This window comes from Notechis scutatus, chromosome 2, assembly GCF_049901735.1.
Source record: "Notechis scutatus isolate UNSWTSFEM ecotype Mainland chromosome 2, rNotScu1.2, whole genome shotgun sequence".
Lineage (NCBI taxonomy): Eukaryota > Metazoa > Chordata > Lepidosauria > Squamata > Elapidae > Notechis > Notechis scutatus.
In genome coordinates, this window is record NC_142010.1 from 65234319 (window position 1) to 65258179 (window position 23861).

At 36.2% G+C, this 23861-nt stretch overlaps 1 protein-coding gene across 4 annotated transcripts in view; it reads right to left on the reverse strand.

Annotated features, from left to right (window-relative positions):
• The window catches only part of MAPKAPK3 (MAPK activated protein kinase 3), a 69725-nt gene extending 47167 nt beyond the window's left edge, over nt 1–22558 (reverse strand). For all 4 annotated transcript variants that reach the window (XM_026673266.2, XM_087954954.1, XM_087954956.1 and 1 more), the window contains exons 1-2: nt 22397–22558; nt 19712–20064 (exon numbers count right to left, since the gene is read on the reverse strand). In XM_026673266.2, coding sequence (XP_026529051.1) covers nt 19712–19936 — 225 coding nt within the window. In that variant the 5' untranslated portion in view covers nt 19937–20064; nt 22397–22558. The remainder of the gene's footprint in view (nt 1–19711; nt 20065–22396) is intronic.
• Nucleotides 22559–23861: the final 1303 nt, after the last annotated feature.

The window sequence follows — 23861 nt, forward strand, 5'->3', positions numbered from 1 at the left end:
ATTATTTCATATGCAAGATGGAGTACATATTCCTGATTTTACCTAGTTTGGTAATGAATTATCTGTTTTAAAAAAAAACCAAACTCACAGAGCATCAGGGACCCTGCACATAATTCTTCTTCTTCCTTCTATTTTCCTCAGAGCAACAACCCTGTGAGGTAGATTGGGTTGAGAGTGAGTGACAGGCCCAAAGTCACCCAGCTGGCTTTCATGCTTAAAGCAAGCCTGGACCACACAGTTTTCTAGTTAAAGTCAGAACTTTAACCTCTACAGCAATCTGGCTCTCAGTGTTATCTCCTACAGAAACTTTTCTAGATCTATAGAAGAGTTAATTAGAGATGAAAAATTGAGGCTGTCTTTAATGAGATACTATTCTTTGTTTGTGATATATTTCAGAGTATCTGAATTTCCTCTTAATTTCCTCTTAAATATGCAAAAATGGAAGGTCACTGAAAGCCAATAGCATAGTGGAAATGAGTTGTGGGGAGCAATTATTATTTAGGGTACTTTAAGATATCCAATATTTGAGGGGCTGCCACAGAGAGGAAGGGGTCAAGCTATTTTCTAAAGCACCTGTAGGCCAGACAAGGAATAATGGATGGAAACTGAACAAGGTGAGATTCAACCTGGAAATAAGGAGAAACTTTCTGACAGTGAGAACAATCAACCAATGGAATAGTTTGCCTCAGAAGTTGTGGGAGCGCCATCACTTGAGACTTTCAAGAAGAGATTGGACTGCCATCTGTCAGAAATGGTGTAGGGTCTCCCACTTGGGCCCCCCTTGGGGGGTTGGACTAGATGACCTACAAGTCCCTTCCAACTCTGATTATCTTTTAACTGTTAATTATACACTTAAACCGGTATCTGTTAGTTCTGTACAAATATTTACTGCAAGGGAAAAAAAGCTTCTGTGACTGTACACAGAATAGGATTATAACTTTCCAAATCTAATAATTACATTGATACTATACATTGTATTGTATTCATAACTTCTTTGCATACAACTAACTAAAAAAAAGGGAAATCTGCTATTCAACTGCTTCATTCACTGTTACTGATCTTTTAATATATTTTTTCACACAGCTTTGTAAGCATTTTGTACCATTTTATTAAAAATATATTTGCCACTTCTCAGTATTATTCAATAAAAATAATTTGGCTGCATACAGTATACTATCACAGAGAAGAATCATAGGATGTGCCAAGCTAATTTGCATGCTGAACTACAACACTTTGAAAATACAAATTGAAATGCAAGAGAGTTACAGCATAGTCTTACTGTTTAGGATGATGCAAAGCTTTCTCATTTATGAAGGAAATTACAAGGGCAACCAAATTCCAGTTATCTATAGTTTACAGGGGGGAAAACTGGTAAAAGGGGAAACATTCTTGCAATTTTCCATCTCAATAAAAAGGCTGCATCCTATTCAATCTTCACTGGATACTCTATGCCCGTTCTAGATCTACCAAGCAGGTTGTGATGTTTCCAGAATCAGGAAGCATTAGTAATAAGGGCTTCCTATTTCATAGAATATTAATTTGTATGAAAAACAACACAGCAAGCATATTCTACATAAACATATATATGTATATAAGTCCGATTTGCTACCAAACAGTAGGCTGCTCTAATATCATGGCACATATTCAACATCAGTATCTGAGCTGAATTTTTTTAATATATTATGACTCACAGATGTGAAAATATTTTCAGTTGCTTTTTTAAAGATTTTCAATAAGTTTGAGGCAAGCTCATACGGCAAAAAACACTATTCTCAGAAATATTATTGAAGTCTTCTGAAGAAATTTTCTTTTGGAATGTATACAAAATCTCATGTTACATTTGAAAGAAAGCTTTATATTCTCTAATATCTGTAATATTTTATACTTCTAAATACAGCAATAAGCTTAAACTAGTTCATATTTTCACATATCATTATCTGTATGAAAAATAAAAGGTAAACTTGCAGGTGCCTATATATTTCTTCCCATGAATAAAATGGCATAAGGAAAGAGTCAAGTCCATCTCAGCTCCAGATTTACTTTCTAATAAAATTAGCAACCCCACCTGAAATTGCAGTTAATACAACAAACAAACAAAACCACCTTCCAAAACTTAGGTCATCATATGACTTGCTTTATATCCAGGAAAACTTTGTTAAATTAGTATTTAACAGGGGTATAGAATAGAATAACAGAGTTGGAAGGGATCTTGGAGGTCTTCTAGTCCAACCCCCTGCTTAGGCAGGAAACCCTACACCACTTCAGATAAATGGTTATCCAATCTCTTCTTAAAAACTTCCTGTGTGGCTACTGCTGGCTCATATGTAAATTATTGTCCACTAGGACTCCAAGATCCCTCTCAGTTATTACTATTGAGCAAGGTTCCGCATATACTTTACCTGTGCATTTTGTTTTTCTTGCCTAAATGTAGAACCTTGCTTTTTCACCATTGAATTTCATTTTGTTAGATAGCACCCAATGTTCAAGTCTGTCAAGATCCTTCTGTATCTTAAGTCTATCTTCTGTAGTGTTGACTATTCCTACTAGCTTGGTGTCATCTGCAAATTTGATGAGTTCCCCATCTATCCCCTCATCTAAATCATTGATGAAGATGTTGAAGAGTACTGGGCCTAAAACAGAGCATTGGGGTACCCCACTGCATACTTCCCTACATGTAGATGCAGTATCAAGAAATAGGGTTAGAATTAGGGTTAACCCTGACCCTAACCCTAACCATCACAACTGTATACAGTCAACAAGCAAAATGTAATTCAATGCTTTTAAAAATTGCCTCCAATCTGTAAAATAATATTGCAATACTGAATGAGATTTTGTTATGTCATAAATCTAGACAGACTTGTTTCAGATTGTTGGCAATTTGGAAATGACTCAGAAAGGGAGCAGCACTAACCCAGCTTGTATTACAAAGATGTATTATGATTATGCTGTACTTTCCTCCCCCTCTTTTCTAATTCCTGTGTTTCCACTTACCAAATGTTGATGAGTTAGCGTTCACTTACATGATTGTTCTTTAACAAGAACTACTATTTAAAAAGATAACCAAAGAAACCACTCAAGTGACCTCTGGAACAAGCCAGTTTGTTGTTGTTAGTTGCAAAGTCTTGTCTGACCCATCGCGACTCCATGGGCAACATTTCTCAAGGCCTTCCTATCCTCTACCATCGCCTGGAGTCACACCGACTGCTTCAGTGACTCCATCCAGCTACCTCATTCTCTGCCGTCCCCTTCTTCTATTGCCCTCAGTGGTTCCTAGCATTAGGCTCTTCTCCAGTGAGTCCTTCCTTTTCATTAGGTTGCCAAAGTATTTGAGTTTCATCTTTAAGATCTGGCCTGCTAAAGAGTAGTCAGGGTTGATCTCCTCTAGGACTGGCTAGTTGGATTGCCTTGCAATCCAAGGGACTTACAAGAGTCTTCTCCAGCACCATAGTTCAAAGGCCTAAATTCTTTGGCGTTCAGCCTTCCTTATGGTTCAGCTTTCACAGCCATACATTGCAACTGGGAAAACCATAGCCTTGACTATATGACTTTTGTTGCAGAGTGATGTCTCTGCTTTTTAGTATGCTGTCTAGATTTGCCATAGCTTTCCTCGAGCCAGTTTACAAGCACTCAAATAAATAATACCCCGCCCAGTGCAAAACAATTTCACTTCACCAAATGGTTTCCATATTATCATCAGAAAGTAACAAAATGGAATTGTATTTGAACACCAGATATATTTCCAGCTGTACATTATTACAGAAAATATTGCAGTTGAATTGGTGATTTTAAATATGCAGGATAGTGTCCACAAGATAAAATTTTAAAATCTGTCTAGACATTGCCCTGCATTAGAAGTCTTTACCAGATCAATAAAATACAGTATTAACACCCTTGAAAGTCTTTTAAAATAACAGAATTTACTCCATTAGCAGTAAAACTATAAGGTAGAACAGAAGATATAAAAATGTTCATTTTAATGCACTTTGAAATATACTATGTACTGTACACTTTTTACCTATCATGATAACAGAGACACTTAAAAGCTGCTTTATATATGATTAAGTGTCTACAGTATATGGGCATAATTACTTTATTTAGCAGAGGATTTTATTTTTGAAGTTTATTTCACACATCAAGGTAAACATGTACAGTATTTCCCAATATATCATTGAACAATGATATATGAACTGTACCATAAGATATAATATTCAACAGATTGAATAGTACATATTTCCAGTCAGAGCTTCTAAATACATTATAATCTTTTCACTAGTTAAACCAGGGGTCCCCAACCACCGGGCCCCGGACCGGTACCGGTCCGTGGATCATTTTGTACCAGGCCGCAAAGAATGAATAATCGTGATTAAAATATATATAAAAATATGTTTTTGCTTCCGGGTGTCTTATTTTGAAAGACAACCACTTCTGCCCTCGCCTAACTTCCGCGCTTGACTCTTTGGCGCGTATTTATCCTGCATCAGCAATGCAAGCTAGCCCTCGCAAAATGAGCCAGAAACAGAGTTCACTGGAGAGTTTTTTTGGAAAGGGTAAGTTACGGGTTCATCACTTATTTATTTACTGTTATTGGAACCTTCACGCCCCTACCCGGTCCTTGAAAAAGTGTTTCTGCGTGAAACTGGTCCCTGGTACAAAAAAGGTTGGGGACAGAGTTTCCGGTTTGTCGGCTTCGCGAGCGGCAGGGATTTGCGGCTGCGCGATCCCTGCCGCGCTAGCCGTTTTTGGGGTTCCGACCCAGACGGGTACGGAGCTAGGCTGCCCTGCAGGGGCAGCTGAAGGTAGGGGATCCGGAGAAGGGTTTGGGGGTGTTGCAGACCCCCGGCCGGCAGAACCCCCTTTTCCCAGGACGGTGCAGCGGCGGTCCGTAATGGCCGCCACAAAGAAGCTGGCAGCCGGGTAAGAATGCGCAGGAGGAAGTGGAGAAAGTGCTTGAGAGGAGAAAGTCTTTCTTGGTTCCTAGGACTCTAAGACATATTTAACAAAATTCCTGAAAAGTATGACTTTCTGAATGATACCTTCGAGAAGAGGAAAAAAGCGGCAGTTTAATGGTGCTGAAAGGATAGCTTACCCTCTTTTTACGGAATAAAAAGTGAACATTAAGAAACCTATTTTTTTTAGGTGAAAACTGGCTCTAAGCGGTGAGTGGGAAAAGAGAGGACTTTAAAAAAATATTTGTATGCTAAGACCTTGTTGGAGGAGATGCCTTAAGGATTGAAAGACTAAAATATATTGTAATAAGACTTTAAGAAACAGATTTGGACTTTCCTTTTCTTTAATTGATACTACCCCAGGAGGAGAGAGTGGGAACTCTGTCTTGGTTTGGACTGACTGAGAACTTTGGGATTGTCTTATTTTTCCTTTGGAATATTCTGGCGGTTGTAAGAGAAAAGAAAAGAAAAGATTTATAATGGCTTCTTCTATCAAGGAACTGAGAAAAGACTATGAGCAAGCAAAACAAAATGGTAAAGCTGGTTTGAAAGAAGCCTTCCTTTTTTTAGAAATGGCGCTTATTAATTATCAACAAACATTGCAACAGATGAAGACAGCAGAAGAAGAACAAAGAAAGGAAGCCATCTTTAATAAATCTCAGAACTCGACCAAGAGGGAAGGAAGAGGAAAAGAAGAGAAATAAAGGACTTAAGATTTAAAAAACATTTAAGAAATGGAAAAACAAGGTGCAAAATCAATATAAGGATGGTAAACAAAAGGGAAGAGGAATGCGACAGAGAAGGGAAGCCAGTAAGGCAGAGGCTAGAAGAAGGGGGCTAGAAGGGGGCTAGAAAGGTTTGTTGGGGAAAGAAAGAAAGGGAAAAGGTGGAGAAAAGTTACAAAGTTTTGAAATTAAATGAGAAAAAGAAATTTTTTTTAGGGATAAAGGATAAGTATAATTTCTTCAAAGAGATTTTGCAAGGTACGTAAGATGATATTGTAGTATTGTATCAGAAATAGAAAATTTAAATGGCTTGAGAGTTGATAAGAGATTAAAATGTTGGAATGTTAATAATGATTGGTTTGAAAATATAATATGAGGGGAGATTTAGAATATTAAACTTTAATTAAAGAGTTTATTAAGATTATGGTATTGATGTTATTATAAAACTTTCATTATAGTATTTTGTTTTTAATATTTAAATCTATTGCTTAACTATGTATTTAATTGTTTTAGATGTATTATTCAGTTAGAATGTACCAAGCAAAATCGGATTGGGTAGTTTAAAGATTAATTTGATTAATTTAGTGGGGAGATAGAGAAAGGCATCATACTCTGATTAGTGATTTCAGGAGAAATTTCTTTCTTTTTATAAGGAATGAGACAAAGGTATAATAGAGAATGGACAAAAGATATAAATATAATGACTCAAATTAAGATGATTAATTAAGATAGAATCAAGAAGAGTGAAATATGTGGAGAAGTTAATATAGAAGACTTAGAATGGTAAATAAAATAAGTAATGATATGTAAGATGAGCCTGAATATAATTGAAGTCCATGAAAAGAGAGATACCTGGGTCCAAGTTACTTTCCAAAAGATCTTTTATATGTTTTGTGTGTTGTGTGATTATGTTGTTTTTTTTGGGGGAAATTAATAAAACCTTGTAGAAATATAGAATGAGAATAATGGTAACTAAGTCAGAAAGAAGTAGATGAAATAATAATAATAAAATTGAATAAGAGTGAAGAGAAATAAAGGGAAATTGGATAAGAGGTTTTTGTATGTTTATATGGAAATGGTTTAAAATAGAATTATAGTTTACCTGACTTGTTAAATTTATAATGGAAAAAGGTTTAAACATGTAATGGAAAATGATGACTTGTGTGTTTTGAAAATTAATAAAACTTGTTTAAAAAAAAAAAAAAAAAGGTTGGGGACCACTGAGTTAAACTAGAGGAGAATATTTGTGGCTCAAGGTTGAAATGAAGGGGCCTCTGATGCCCTTTGAGCTTGGTTGTTTTCTTGTAAATATTTCATTACCCAACCTAGGTAACATCATCAATGCTAGTAGGAAATGGGATTTGCTATCATTCTAGTGGCTTGCCTGTCAGTGTTGTTGGGAATGGTTTATTTTATATATTTCATATTTCATATATTTTATTCCCTTTTTGGCATGTTGATTTTCTCTTTTGAATGGTACATAGATGTTGTTTATGTCTATGTGTCTGTTGATGGCCGATTTGTCAGAGAGCTAGGATTCCAGGAATTCTCTAGCATTTTTAAACTTGGTCTAGGATGGTTCCCAGTTAAAACTATGGTTAAGTCTGTCCATGTTGTGAAATTATGGAGTTTTCATCATGTCTTTTGACTGCTAGTTGGTTTTCATGGATGTGCTCTGCTGGTCTTCTACCTGTTTCTTCTCCATAGTGGCTGTTGCAGTCTTTACATTATATGTTGTAGGTTGACTAATCTTTTTTCTTCTGGTCTGCTGAGTCTTTTGGTTTACTTAAAATATTTTGAAGGGCTTTATTTGGTTTGTATGCTGATGCCATATGGTTTTAATTGTTGGTTGGTGGTTTCTGAGATGTTTTTAATGCATGGCAACATTACCTTTTCCATAGCTTGATTTGTTGTTCTACATTGGGTTGAGTACTCAGGCATTTTTTTGATGAAGTTGCATAGATATCCGTTTTGTTGGAAGATGTTGTACGTATGTCTGTTTCCTTTTTCTGATGTCCCAAGTTGCTGCAGTGTATTTGCACTCATCTAAATAATATTCTTGTTTATTTTAAAGAAACAATAAACAATCCAAAAAGAGAACAAAAAGACACCCAAATAAGCAGAGATTAGCTCTCCAAGACTTGTATGTACTGTAAAGCAACTGAAAATTCACTCTTAATTTCAGTGGTAACTCAACAGGAGAAGACATGCTCATCAGAATAAAACTAGTCACATCAAAGTATCTTATGTTACAATAAGTAATTATCTCACAATAAATTAGCTTTCTGAAAGGGAACAAGTTTTGATCTTACAAATTAAAACAGACTTCATACATTCAAGAAAACTACGATCATCTAAAAAATTGTTAGTGCTGAGAGAAATTATAATTTGGAATATGCACATGATTTCTTCATGTTTATTTAATTATCAAGTGTACAGTACTAGAAAAATATTTTTCTGAAAAACATACAATTTGTAAATAAAACTCATATTTCTGCGAAATGTCTTTAGAATGCTAAAGCATTATTGGGCATTCATTGAAAAGGTTCAAAGAAAGGAGAAAAACATTTGATTGGAGATTAATCCAATTTACTTATTTTGTTTGTGCCACATTTTTAACTTCAATATTTAAAGGTTAAATTATTTGATATTAATGGAACATCTATCATGGTTCTATTTTACTGGAAAAGAATTTCGGTCACCTAATCTCCACCCCAATTCCCTAGCCACCAATTTCCCCAATCTTCTCACAAAATTGCTGATAGTTGTGGGATCCTTTAGAACAGAATGGCGTAAGATAAACAGTTTTGGTAAGAGGAAAATTTAGTGCTTCAGCTTAAGTGAACAAACATGCTTTGTACTAAGACAAAGCAACCATTTGATATAACACATTATTTGGGTTGGCTAAAAAGGAATAAACTGAACACCAAAAATCTCACTTTGATGCACAGATTCTACTTTCAGTAAATTAAATTCAACTGATTCGGTAGCAACTATTCTACAAATATCAACTGTCCTGTATTTCTCCAGCTATAAAAATGGATGAGGGGAGAGATGGGGAATTTCTATGCATAAAAAATATTACATACCTCTAATTACATTCTCACAGACAAAATCAATGATAGTACGATTAACAAAAATAAACTAAAAAAACCAAGAATGATTCCTGATCCACATCAGCTAACATTTTTATTTTCCCTTTTTAATCTGAGCATTCTCTCCATTGGAAGCATTGCCTTCCAAATAATCTGGTTTAAAACCAAATGGCCAGTTTTAATTTTCTAAACTATGGCAGCAATGCATGTGGCATTTCAGCTGCAGGGAAATAAGTTAACACCATTTTTAAGAAGGGCATTGCTAAATAGTTTATTCTGCTTGGCATAGCAAGTTAAATACTTTGGGGAAATAAAGCAAGCATTGAAGCTCCTACACTGTCTTTGGAGACACCATGTTCACATTTTCAGACAAAAGTCATTAGCCAAAATGTTGAGTAATTCCATTAGTAAGAATTATTGGACATGATAGGGACTTTCCAGTTACTATGCAGTTTGAATGAGTAACATATGGCTCTGCGAGTAAGTCTTCCTGAACAGTTTTTGAAGACTCTTAAAATCACATACTTAACTATAACTTTCATTTGAGTCATCTGTCCAGTTCCAGACTGCTCTAATTTTGTTCACATAGTAGACAAAAGATTTTTTTGGGTAAAAAAACCATCTGTCAAGAACACAATAGCTTGGGAGGGGAAAACTGGATGAGGCTGGAACTCTGTTATCCTTCAGCTTTCTCAAAAAAGATATCACCCGAGATAACAGGAACACTTAACAGAATCTCAACACAGTTATGTACATAGTCACAAATTTTTACAAGTAGCCCTCACTTAACAATAATAATTGTGACCAGAATATTCATCACTAAGCAATGCAGTATAAAGCAGTAAATCACATGGCCCTGCTACTTAACAATGGCTGTTCCAGTAGTCCTCCAATTACCATCATTAAGAAAGGACTGGGAAGGTAATTAAATGAGGACCTCATGCAATTGTAACTTCTGATCGCTTGCTGGCTTTCCTACTGACTTTGCTTGTAAGACACGGGCAGGGGAAATTGCAAATCATGATCACATGACTATGTTCCTGAGAAGATTACAATCATGTGACCATGGGAGTGCTGCAATGGCCACAACTTTAAGAATTGGTCATAAATACCACTAGTTCGGTGCTATCACAAGTTCAAACTGAATGCATGGTTCTTAAGAGGACCACCTGCATAAATATTTCCTCCCCAAATCCTATATATGTAATGCCCCAAAATAAATTAAAGCAAATGTAGTAGGAATCACAGAATATATAAGGTATTTCAATTTACTCCACCAGGCACTAGATATGTATCTGAACACTCCAGCCACAACAATACTACATATAGGCTTCTACTTTCCGATAAATGCTCCCACTATATTACCGGTAACTGTTTTTCTTCAAGTAACTGCTTTATTCAGGAGGCGGCAAGTGTGGCTTTCCTTCCTTTAGTAGTTCCCTAAATGTGAATCTATGCACTAGAGGCGGATTCTTTTCTTCAGAATGAATACCACTGAAGAAATCAAGTCTTTATTATAAACATATATATCAAGGTTAAAAAAACTAGAAGAAAATTGTAGTGCACCAAAAGAGAAAGGAGACAAGATGAATACTTGCTTCTGGGAAGACTATTCAATTGCTTCTTTAGCCTAGGAACTCACTTATCACACAAAGAGATTGAGATCAAGACAAAAATAAATAAAACAAAGCCACAAGAACCCAGATCATTGGCTGTAAAATACAGTAACATCCAACTTGAGTCTAATTTCATTGATCCTAATGGGTAGTATAAAAACCCCATCTCTGTTGGACAATTTTTAAGGAATGGTGCTTCTTTTCTTACCTGGCTTTCAGCTAGTTTACAGGGAAGAGAAGCTCCTACTCTTCATACCAGAGACAAAAGACAAAATAAAGATTATGCCTTTCTGTTTAAAAAGAACTCTCTCAAACTGAAAGGGGAACTGTCATTCCTAGTTGGTTCCTTAGCATTTGATTTTCTTCAGCATCAATTGCCTTGATATACAACCAGGATTAAATACCCAGTCAGTTTTTGCTTGATTGTTTCTGTGTTTGAACCTCTAGGGATGAAATTTCCCCCATTCACTACAACAATTTTACTCTTCTTGATTTCTTGAGTGTTTCTTCAATAATTGGAATCATTATTGTTTATGTTCACTTTTTGATGACACAGAATGGCCATCAGAGGAGATTTTCCTGAGTCTACTTTTAAAGAAAAGAATGTAAGGCATCAAAGCTGAATAATATATAACTCAGATAGTTGAGGTCAAAATAACTGGAAATTCTGAACATTGAAGTGTAATCATCAAGGCTCCAGGACAGAGACAGTTGTCTAACAGAAAATGTAACTGAGAAAGTATATTAATTATATCTATGGTTGACTCATGCAATTAACGGATATTTACTGACAAAGATAAAAATGAAAATGAAATTTTTCACAAATGTGAAAATTTCTGGTGTAAGAATACTAGTAGTCGCTATAATTGTTATTTTTTTATAATTATATATAAGATAATATGTAAAGTTCACTTCCATTTTATATAACTGTAGTCCTGCCTCTGATCTTTCACATTTTAACTTTATTTGAAATCTAGAAATGGAAGTTAAGCCTAGTCAATTTTGTAATGTTTATAACAACTTAGAAATCCATTGTCTTCCTTTTACATTATCCATTGTGCAAATTCTTAAAGTTTTATGTACTAACGATTTTTCTATGAATTAATAAAATAATATATGTTCTAATTTGAAAAGTATTATTATATAATAGTGGTTTGTACAGCAATGGCCCCAACCTAAATCTACTGAAATAAAGATGGCATAAGATATTGTCATGTGATTAATGGATCAAATTAAGTTCAATAAAATTTATGAACAAATTAACATAAGTGGATTAAAACCAATAGCTTTTCTGTATTGCAAATATATTGCAGAATGCAATTAGACACATCACCTCCTGGTGCTGTTGTTGATTCCATTCTACAATGCTTCAAGGTTAGCCTATAAAGCTGCAATGGTCTATATCCGGAATGCTGTATAAGGTTACTCTCCTTTCAGCAACAGCATCGCAAACAAGATAACCAAAATTGACCAAAATATTTAGTAATTCAGTCTTCAATTCATTTCTATAAAACCAGAGGAGGTGGTTGCAATTATCTTGGGAAAAACAGATATTTCCCACATTCATTGTTTTGTCATTCCTTTCCCCTTTTATTTTAGTTTGTATTTTATTGTATGATGCTGAAACTTAACATATCATAAAAAAGGAAAAAAATTTATTAAGACAAAGATAAAAGTTTCCCCTGAACAGTCCTGTCCAAATTTAGGGGGCTGTGCTTATCTCCATTTCTTAGCCAAAGGAGCCAGCACTGTCCAAAGACATTTCTGTGGTCATGTGGTCAGCATGACTATATGCAGAGGCACATGGAATGCCCTTACCTTCCCACTGAAATGGTATCTATCTTGCATTTGCATGCTTTTGAATGGCAGGAGCTGCAGCAAGTGACGGTAGCTCACCCCATCACATAGTGCTCAGGTCTTGAACTTGGGCAGACAGCTTTCCAGCTGACAAGCTCAGTATTTTTAACCGAGCCATTGCACTCCCCCTTGTTATTAACTGATGACAACTAAGAGTGGACAGAATCAGTTTCATATTTAAGAGTATTAATAGTTCAGTTACTCCATATCCTTGTCTAATTTATCATTGACAAAGTTGTTCTTTATGGACAAAACAAAGTGAGATGCTACCATGACCTCCTAGAAAAAAGCTGGGTTATAAATCTAACAAAATTTATTCAGTAAAATGAGTCATGCTGGACAAATTCTCCTGCAAAACTCACAGATGAGATTGCTGAACAATAGTACCACTGAGTCTCCTGCCAGATACCCCTCTGAAGTAGTACTACTTACAAGAATGCTTTCCAACTGTCTACCTAAACTTATCAGAAGAAGCACTACTACCGGTATATCCAGAAATAAGCTTCATCTCCTGTGTTGTTTACTGTTCAAGAGGAATCCTATCTTGACTGGACTGACACTCTGTTAATTTATCCAAGGAGTTATTTATCGCAAAAGTCACTGCATTCAGGCTTTGTATATATTTCCACTGTGAATGCAGCATTAGCTGAAAAAGAGCTGGATGTATAGCTAACATATTAATGCAACAACTGAACCATGACATTCTGAATATCTTTTTTTATATACTTGTCAGAAGATAATAAATTGTGAAGCATCTCAAAAAGATTAAGACAATAAGCTGCAACCTATCATCTGAATATGTTTGGTCAAATAAGACTAGAAATGTCAGAAAAATTATTGTAATTCTAGTCACATTAATTAAATAATAGGATAGGATACCATTCTCTATTGTATCAAATGCTGCTAAGAGATCCAGCAATAAAAAAATCAAGGTGTCTGGTTTCCAAGAGATGAAATCCATTTAAAAAGAATAAAACAAAGTCCATCTTCCAAGACAATTTCTTTTATTTAGGAAAGCATCAAATTGGCAAAGTCTGTGGTAATTCCGGATCTGACACAACCTGGAATTACCCCACAATATTAGAAGTTGTCTTGGAAGATGGACTTTGTTTTATTCTTTTTAAATGGATTTCATATCTTGGAAACCAGACATTATTCCGGATCTCAATAGTTCTGTTATTGGTAGTGCAATATCTGCAAATGAGGGAATAAATTGCCGGTAGAAGTTTGCAAATCCCAGAAAGCTTTGCAGCTGCTTGCAATTCTTTGGAGGTTACCAATCAGGACAGCTTTCACTTTAGCTGGATCCATTTCTATCCCGATTTGAAATGCAGTAGCCAAGATAAGCCAACGACTCTTTATGGAATTCGCATTTAGATAGCTTCACATACAGTTTTGCATCTAACAGTCTTTTAAATGCTTTTCTCACTAACTTGATGTGTTCTTCTAGAGTTTCATTGTAAATGAGAATGTCATCCAAGTAGACTAGGCCCCTTTACACAGATATTGATGTAAGACTTCATTTATGAGCTCCCTGAAGACCCCTGGGGCTCCTTGTAGTCCAAATGGCATTACTTTGAACTGAAAACTGCCTAAGGGGGTGTTGAAAGCAGTCTTCCATTCATCTTCTCTGCTGCAGATTCTGTAATACACTTCACAGAGATCTAATTTGGTAAACAGTTTCCCTTTTGCTAAGTGTCCTAACATGTCTTTCATGAGCGGTAGGGGGTATGTGTTGTGAATACTCATGGCATTGAGAGATTTAAAGTCAACACACAAACGTACCCCCCATCTTTTTTTTTCTTTAAATAGTATGGGGGCAGCCACTCTGGATTTTGCAGGTTGGATGAAACCTCTGGCTAGGTTTGTGTCTATATAGTTCCATAGCTCTTTCATTTCCTTAGGTGTCATGGAGTACATTTTTGGTAATTTTGCCCCCTCTATCAACTCTATGCACAGTCAGTGTTGCGATGGGGGGGGGGGCGTAGCACATTGCACAAGGACTTATAACCCCTGTCCATTTTTTGGTGTAGTTCATAGATCCAGACAGCTGAGGTTGAAACAAACTGAAATAATCAGTTTTATTTAAGAAAAACCAGATTATGGTATCACTGTCACTTTGGAACTTTTAGAGGAAAAAGAGATAAAAGTGGAATTTTTATTTTATTTTTAGAGTACCAAAGAAATAAGAAATGGGGGAAATAGAAAAGAGATTTATAAACTATATAAAATTGAATAAAAAAAGTTTTAAATTAATATTACTTTACTAATTCAGATAAAGGTACTCATATGAATTTAACATTTTAAAAACATTACAATCAAATCAATATTCAGTAATTAGGAACTGTAGCCAATATAAGACTCATCAATCAGAAAAAAATATTTACTTAGAATTTTTATTTATTTCTACTTTCAATTTTTTTTCAAATTTCAAAGACAGCACCACATAGTCATTTTGCAGTAATCTAGATCTGAAGTGACCTAGGTATGAGTAACCATGGACAGAGCTGTCTGATCCAGAAACAAGGTGCAAGTGGTACAAACAATGGATTTGAACTCCCAGACTATGCATCGATTCTACTTGGAGGAGTGCTATCCCATTCAGTTATCAATAGAACAACTTCAAACTTTAGAAGTCCATGTGCAGAATTATAGCCTGTAACTGCCTTATAAGCTAAATTTAATTCAGTATCACTTTTTTAAAAAAGGAACCAGTCTGATTATTGAAATTCCAGCATCTTTTAAAACACAATTATCTAGTTTGGCGATCAACATAGGTGTAATTACCAATAATTAATAATTACACCAATGGAAAAAGCATCGGAATGTAATATCCACCATAAATTTAATATGTTTCTTCCCCTGGAATTCCCACTATTGTTTGACTTGTTCCGTTTCTGAATATTTTAGTAACAACTTATAAATAGTCTCCAATGAGCAGCTTTTCTAAGGACATGAACCAAATGAACATGTACTGTAGCTGGTCTTTTTCCACACTTCCATCTTATATTTACTTTCAAATAATATAAATTAAATTCATCCATCAAAATTATGATACTTCAGTCATCTATCATTAGTTTCACTGTAAGAAAAAAAATCTAAATAAAAGCAGATATTAAAATCTTTTTTTATAAAGCATCTGGCAAACCTAAAATAGTAGATTTCAAAGTTCAAAGTACAAAGTTCCCTTTACCAAATAAAAACAATAACATTATAGAATTTTATTTAGTGCTCTTATATAGTAAAGATCTTAAAATGGCTCTGACTGATATTCAGTTGCATTCACTTTGCAAAGGTGAGTTCTTCTTTTGTTACTTCACAATTTAAGATGTGTCACAACCCAAAACTTATTGGAAATTTAAGAAAACTCAGCTCAAGATCCCAACCAATATAACAGAATCACCATTTCCATTTTTTCACAGATCAATCAGGATGGAAGATTGAGATAAGATTGCCAGCTTTAATGTTCCTCAGAGCACTGAGGAATTCACAATTCATTTGTGAATGTAACAATTCCCTATCATTACAGACATTTCAATCACTGTGAATCTAAGTATCTGATCAGTTAAGTGGTCCTCATTTAACAGCCACTTGTTCAGCAGCTGTTCAAACTTGCAATGACATTAAAAATTAGTAATTACAACCAGTCCTCAAAGTTTAAGCCATCATATAATGCAATCTGGCAATCACTAATCAATCAAGATTTTGGTCATGCAACCTGATTTGCAAGCTTCCTTTCTGGCTTCCCACAAGCAAACTCAATGAGGAAGCTATCAGGAAGTAATAAGATCACATGAGTTCCTTGATTAACAATGGTAACTGGGAACTGAAAGAACTGATACTGCTAAGCCATGTGGTCATGTCACATAGAACTTTATGAGTACATCACTTAGCAACAGAAAATCCGGTCCCAATTACTATTGTTAAGCTAGACTACCTGTACTTTTAAACCTTCCTAAAGATCCCTTTATGCTAAATGGCAACTATAAGTATAGGCTGCCACAAATATAGTCAGATATTTACTGACACACTCATGCTTGACATGGATGAAATCTGGCTCCTAAACCTCCCAACGTAAGATACAGTGTAAATTTTAAAATCCTACCTACAGTCAGATTACAGTGAACTGGTATCAATATAAACTCTGGTAGTTCAATCAGGAAAATGCTTGCGTGACAGGGAGTATATCAATAGTACCTGCCTTATTGTTCTATCATTAGGCAAATAAACTCAAAATACTGGAGATTATTAAGATTAAGTAATAAGAGAAAGAAATCATGGTACAATGATACTTGCTTGTCTACCAGATACATAGTGGGTCATAAAAGGGCAACGTGTAATAAGTTACATCTCTTCATGACTTGCTTTATCCAATTTTCTCCAAAGCCTTAAAGTTCAAATAGAGAAACTTATAAGATAACATGTAAATCTGCATTCCCACTCTATTCATCCTGCTTTACATTTCATTGTAACTTTTTTTTTGAAAATTTTATTTGGGTTTTCACAAAAACAAAATACAAATAAAACATCTTTTTTGAAAATAGCATGGTCCCAGGTTATCACTTCTTCATACAGACACAAAACTCAATTTCATGCTCATTTTTATATTCTATTCCATATCTTATTACCATTTTATATTTTCTACATAGTTTTTCCCCTCTTCTAATTTTCTCAACTTTGTTTTGATTATCTCAATTCAAATCATTATATTTATACTTTTGTCTGTCCTGTGACAATTTCACATTATCTTTTCTTATTAAACAAATTTTTCCCTGTAGTTACCAATTAGAGTATGACACCTTTATATCCTTTCATTTTATCAATTCAAGCTCTTATTTAAGCTTCAATGTATAGCTTTAAGATTATAGCATTCAATATAATACATAACTTCCAATCAAATTCTGCTTGGTACATTCTTAAAATAGACACTATATTCTTAAAAAGAAAAAATTATATATATATGTAAATAAAACACATTCCATTCCAATTCAATTCTATCATTAATATGCATTAAAATCTTAACATCTTTAACATTTCTTTTCAATTGAATATCATACTTCCTTGGGAACACTTATAAACTTTCCATAGTTAATTCTTCCCCCCCCCCCCCATATTTCTCACTTATATTTTTATAAATCATTACTTATAATTAAAAATGTTCCCTTTTAATTCTCTCAATCATTTTAATTCATTTATTTATTAACAAACATCCCATTGCATTACAATAAATATTTTATCCATCATCATATTTTCTAAAGTTATTTCTATTTGTAATATAACAAAGCTATCTTATGTACCTTTGCAGAATCCCTTTTACAATTAAATTTTCACCCATTATCTCTAAACAAACTTATGGTTACAATCCTTATATCTTTTCCCTGTTTCTCCATTTCTTGCTTCTGTCTTTTACAACTTCTTTTCCTTGCCTTCTTCCCCCTCTTCTTCTCCCTCCCCTTTTTACCCCCTCATCTCTCTACTTCTAACTCTCTCATCTGTAATCCCCTCTTCTGTTGCTTTCTAATATTATACTTATCTTTCAAATTGTTGTTCTTCTTTTTGGTTGTTTTTTCTAATCTTAAACCTTTCACTCTCTTTCCCCCCTTTTCTCCCCCCACTTAAAATTATTTGATCATTAAAGATGGCTTCTTCTTTGTCCCAATCTTCTTGTTCTGCAAGCATTTCTTGTTGCTTCTCATAGTTCCAGATCTCCATTTCTAAGAATTGAAATACGAAGCCAGAAGAACTTCTCCCTTCTTGTGCGTCTTCTTTCCATTTTTAAGTTCCGTTTTCAGTTCTTCTAAGAGGGATACCATTTTAAAAACTTTTAAACAACCACCCAGTTAATTTTAGTCATCTAGATGCAAAAACCAAAAATCACCAAGTAATCAAAATAATCCAAGGCTGTTTCTACTTGCTTCTTTTTTCCACTTTCTCTTCCTGGGGTTCTATTATTTTGTTACCAAGTTTCCATTAAAATGTATCTTTGAGGAATCTTGTTAAAATTTCACTGTAAGTTCCTTTTAATTACAGCTCCATTCCTTAATTCCAGGCAGTCTCCTCCATTTTTCCAGATCCTGCCCTTCTATTCTTTTTTTTTCTCCTTTCCAGCTTTTAAAAACTTTTAAATGTCCAGAAATCTTTATTTATCCCTTTGACTTTTATTTTCAGCTTAGATGCCTATTAATGTCAAGGTGGATTTTTTTTTTCAGTTTCTTGCTTAAGTCTCTTAGCTGTCAGTATAAGGAAGGGAAGAAAAAAAACCTAATCCTTTCCCTTCTCTCTCTCCTTCGCAGCTTCAAAATCTTCTTTGGGAACACTGTTGTTAAGTTTAAATTCCAGGGTACCTTATTTGTTGCTTTTGCTGTTTGACCCAATCAACCAAAACTTTCTCTTCTTATCTTCCTCCTGCACATTCTTTTGCGGTCGAGTTCTTCTTTGTGGTGGCCATTTCTGACCACCGCTACAACCGCCTTCGGGAAAGGGAGTAATGGCCAGCTGGGGAGGAGAGATGCGGCTCTCCTCAACCCTGCAGGCAGTCTCCCCCCTCTTCACCACCTCTACGGGGTGGCTTAGTCCCAAAACCAGCCAGCTCGGGGCGCTCCAGCGGCAAGCACGGATCGAAGCCTCGGAGAGACAAGGTTTCGGTCTGTCGCCGAAGCTCAAATCGGAAGACCTACATTTCATTGTAACTTCTGTTTACATATACTTGACAGCTAAGGCCCATTTTATTCATAATTAAGTTCCATAAAGGTGTAATGTACACACTCTGTGATTTTAATGTCATTATCCTTAACTGTCATGAAGGTTCTAGCTGAATTATTAATCATAGTCCTATTTTGACTTCAGTGTCAGTTCTCCATGTACAAGAACACCATGCAGTACAATAGTTAATCTCTCAATATAAATGTTCTAACCAAAAAATACCAGAAATTATTTAATAACTACAAATAAAATCTTATTCCAAACAAATGTTATAGGTACCAAAAAACCTATTACATTTTTTATTTTGTTTCTTTAAAAACAGTTTCAATCATTTTCTATTTCTTAACATAGGTTAATTTAATATACAGATTTTCAAAATTCATTCCTCCACAAGAAATTACTGGCATTTTAATTATCACAGAAAAAAGCAAGCAACAGCATTTGTTTTAATGTGTATAAACAAAAATATCCTTGGGCTTAGTTCTAAATTTAAAAATAAGGCTGATATGAAAGAATCCTGGAATCTGAATATTCTGTTGGTTTTGCTATCAATCCACATCCCCAGTAATGTAACCTTTGACTCTCCTGGCTATGAATTATGGCTGTGCTGGTTGTGAATTCTAACACTTCTGGAGAGCACAAAGCTGGGAAAGGCAATTTAGACTTTCTAATATAAATACTTTATTACCTAGGCCTCAACAATTGCTTTTAGCCTATACATCAAGTAAGGAAAATTAACAGCTAAATCAGGATGAATCATCTCTACATACCTTTAAAGCACATTTTCGTCCTGTCACTTTGTGAAAACATTCCAATACTTTTCCATTAATACCAAGGCCCAAAACCCGTTTAGAGATTTTATAGTCATCTGTAACTGCATGTTTCTTTATTTCCCCTTTGACAGCAGCAGCCAGGCTAGGCAGAAGTCTTGTATTGCTTTTGCTATCATCTTGAATCTCTGATGAGGATGCTTCTTGATTCTCACTTTGTTCCATAGCAGGTAGAAGCTCAAAAATTTACAAAACTGCTGCCACAATCTTCAAAAAGACTCTTCCATTAGGTTGTTGAAGTAAGCATTTCAAATAGACTAGATCCATTTCCTATGATTTCACAGAATATCCTCCTTTAAAAAAGAAATATTAAGTATAAGGTACAGATAGAACTATTTACTACACCTTTTTCTTGGTTTTGAGCTATGGCACAGAATTTATAGCATGGTAAGGAACACAATTCACTCAATAATCTTGTGATATACCAGGAATGAAGCATTATGATTTACTGATCACTATCATATTCTCATAGGAAAAGGTGCCTCTAGAAGACATAACCATAAGCAATTTAATACGTTCAGCGCTGACAAAATATTGTGTTCCATGTAAGAAACTGGGTTGTTAAGGACTTTAGGTTTGAAGACAAAAAGGTGCTTTGGAGCCTGGAAGTTGCATGAACGTAACACCTATCTGCACTCTTTAAAGCAGCTACATCTTTTCTCAGGATTCGGTGAATGTCCTTTGCTGGTGTTGTGCGATCCCAAAAAAGCACACATTTGGTTTAATAAGGAATAAATAGGGACTACATTCATGTCTCCATGGACTCAGAAGCATCTTCTTGCTTTCAAGCCAAAGAGCTTGTTGTATAGTTATAATAAGAAATGCTGTAACAAAGAATTTCTGACTTTGTGCACTTGATAGAAAGAAAATGACAGTTCTAGATTGAAAACTAAACAAAAGCACTGATTACTTAAAATCATATTTTCTTATTTTTTGAAATAAAAATACAACTTTAACATTTGTAAGAAGGTTCATTTAAGCAATATTCAATTCAGCTAACTAGGAATAATTATGTAGGTGTACACTAACAACTAGTAAATCATCCCCATAAGCAAAGACCTCACAAATGAAATTGCTTCCAGTGTTTGCAAGAACTAAATTAATGAAATAAATCACTGTATTTAACATCTTGTATAATAGCTATTTTTTTAAGCTGCTCTGAGTAACTAGCAAATAAAGATGAGGTGTATATAATTCTGATCACTTGGATGCATATGATTAGCAGCCAACTGGTAATTTTTCATCAAAACAAAATTAAATTTGGTAACAATACAATGAGGCTCCATTCCAATCAGTGTGATTCTAAATTAAAAATCCTAGCAAATAAAATTTTAAGACGTTCCTGCTCAATTCCCCACATTAGTGCTAAATGCAGCTCAAAATTACTTCCAATAATGTTGAAAAGGCCTCATGTGAATTACAATATAAAACCACAGTAAAGGCAAAAGACTTACAGTACCAAAATTCACCCCCCACAATCCTTCTTTGACCCATATCTTTCTTTTTAATTTGACAAGTTGTGCTACCTGTACAACTAAATTGCAGGGCTGTATCTTGATAATACAGGTTGTTCTTGACTTGCAATACAATTGATACAGGAATTTCCATGGCTAAACAATGCAATCTCTAAAAGTGACTTGCATCCCAATTTTTTGTCTTTTGCCACAGTCATTAAGCAAATTCAGCTTTTCCCCATTGCCTTTGCTTTCCGGGAAGCTGTCAAATGGTGATCATGTGATCCTGGGAACACTGCAACTATTGTAAATACATGTTGGGAAGAGCCCAACTTTTGATCATGTGACTATGGTGATACCATGACAGTCAAAGTGCAGGATCAACTGAAAGTCACTTTTTAAACAAATGATCATAAGTTGAGGACTGACTGTATTTGGTAAGACATTTTGAGACTCCCTTTCAGCCATGAGTTTGCTTACTCATATTTGCCATGAACCCAACGTGTGATTTCATGGTCAGAACAAGCTTTTGAAAAAAAAAAAAAAAAAAGTTACCGTTTATATATTAAAGGTACTCATGAATTTTTTAAATCCCCAAAACAAAAGCCTACTACCTGGGTTGGCAAAACAACCAACAGTGTATTTTTCAAAGAAAAATACTTTAAAACAAAAACAGCAGTTGCTTCCTCATCTGAGGCAGAATATCTTCCCTTTAAGAAAGACACCCAACAAGTCAATCTACTTGCTCTTCTACTACAGGACTTGTGACCCCATTCCTTCTGCAAGCAAATGAATAAGAGGAAATTTACGGCTAACATTTGCCTCACTTGGACCATCGTCTCTCTAACAGGAATGCAGAAAATGAGGGGTGTGTTTTTTCCCCCCTCAAGGCCATTTTCCTATGAAGGGCACTTGATCGAGTCTTCTCTTCAGAGCAACTCTTGGTTAAAGCCGGTTTAACTCTGATTGGCAAAGAGGTGGATTATTCCAGGAGAGGCTGCCCCGCTTTAAGGTTGGCTAGAGGCTAACACAACCCCCTCTCACAACCCAGAACGACCCATCCATTCGTGTCCTTCCTCAGGGCAGCAACGTTTGAAGGTGGGGTGGGGGGTGTAAGAAAACCCCGCGACAGAACCGCGGAGGCTTAAACTAGGGACCAGAAGGAGGTTACCTTCGTTGCGCGCATGCTCCTCACAGGTGGTCGCTCGGCCGCTGCTCCCTCAAACCTGTGGCTAGCCAAGCAGTTGGGGGTAGGGAGGAATTGGTGGCCATGGGAAGCCTCGCCCCCGCCAGGCCCAGCCGAAGCTCTTCGCCAACCGAGTAGGACAAGCTCAGGCAGCTGCTCATGTGACTCCCCGCCCCGGCCGGCCCAACCCGGTCCCGCCATAGACAATTGCCAACATGGAGGGCGGGGCATTGTAGGCGGGGGAGCACGTGCTCCGGGGCACCTGGCTACCCGGCGCGGGAGTTGCGTGGTACCCTTACACCGCGGCCAGCAGCGGGGCCGGATGCATCTCCGCCTGCCTCGTCCAGCTGTCCATTGACAATCTCGTATTGTCGTCCGGCGCTGGAAGAGGAAGGCGGGACGGGGTGGGGTGGGGTGAGCAGCAGCCCTTAATACGGTAGTTACAGATAACTATAGTGAAAGGCGAAATCTCGCAGACCTGGGATGGGTGTTAGCAGTGGGGTGACATTGGGTCGTCTATCTTTTGCGATGACGTCCAGACCGAAATACTTTGGGGTCTCTGAAACGCCCCGGCCTTTCTTTTCGTGCTTATCGGTCTCTTTTCCCAGACAGCGAAGCTTGTGCTGAGAACAAAGGGAGCAGTGGGAGGGAAAGGCTGGGTCTAAAGTCTTTAGCCGGAGCCCCAAAAAGACTGGAGAACAAACGGAGAGTCTTTATTATAACACCTCATTGAGGCGTTCGACGGTAAAGAGCGGGTGTATCAGCTATTTGACAAGGAAACGAATCTGACCGTGGTGGTTCTGTAGATTCGGATTTCGGATATGCGGTCGTTTCGTCAACTACAATCTTGAGTCTGGTATCAGGGCAACACCTACTGGTGGAAGGAAGGCTGGACCGACGAGACGGGGCTGCGGGAGCAATATTTCCACGGTGGTTTGGAAAGGGAAAGAAGGGAAGCGTGTTCAGCCTACGGTACTCTGCTAGACACGTGTGTGCCTGTCTTTTAATTGTAAAGACTCAACAAAAGAAGTTGATTTTTAAAGCCAGATGCGGAGACTCACTTGATCGGGTTTTTGTTTTTGTTTTGGTAAGTTGGATATGTTCGTGGATATGTTCGTGGGATGAGGAATCCAAAGGTGTTTTTTCAAGAGGCAACTGGACTTTCTGTTTTTTCTTTGAAGACATTTCACTTCTCATCTGAAGAGGCTTCTTGGATGAGAAGCGAAACATCTTCAAAGAAAATCCAGAACGTCCACTTGCCTCTTGAAAAAGCACCTTTGGGACAACCATGACCTGGATCACTGAGAATCTTGGCTTGAGGAATGTGCATTTGAGAGTGCTCGGATGCTCTTTGCTTGTTCTAAAATGTTAAGCATGGCACTGATGACAGCTTCACTGTCAGAGTCATTATAAGCCTTGGTTCACCTGAACAGCCTTCCCTGCAGTAATA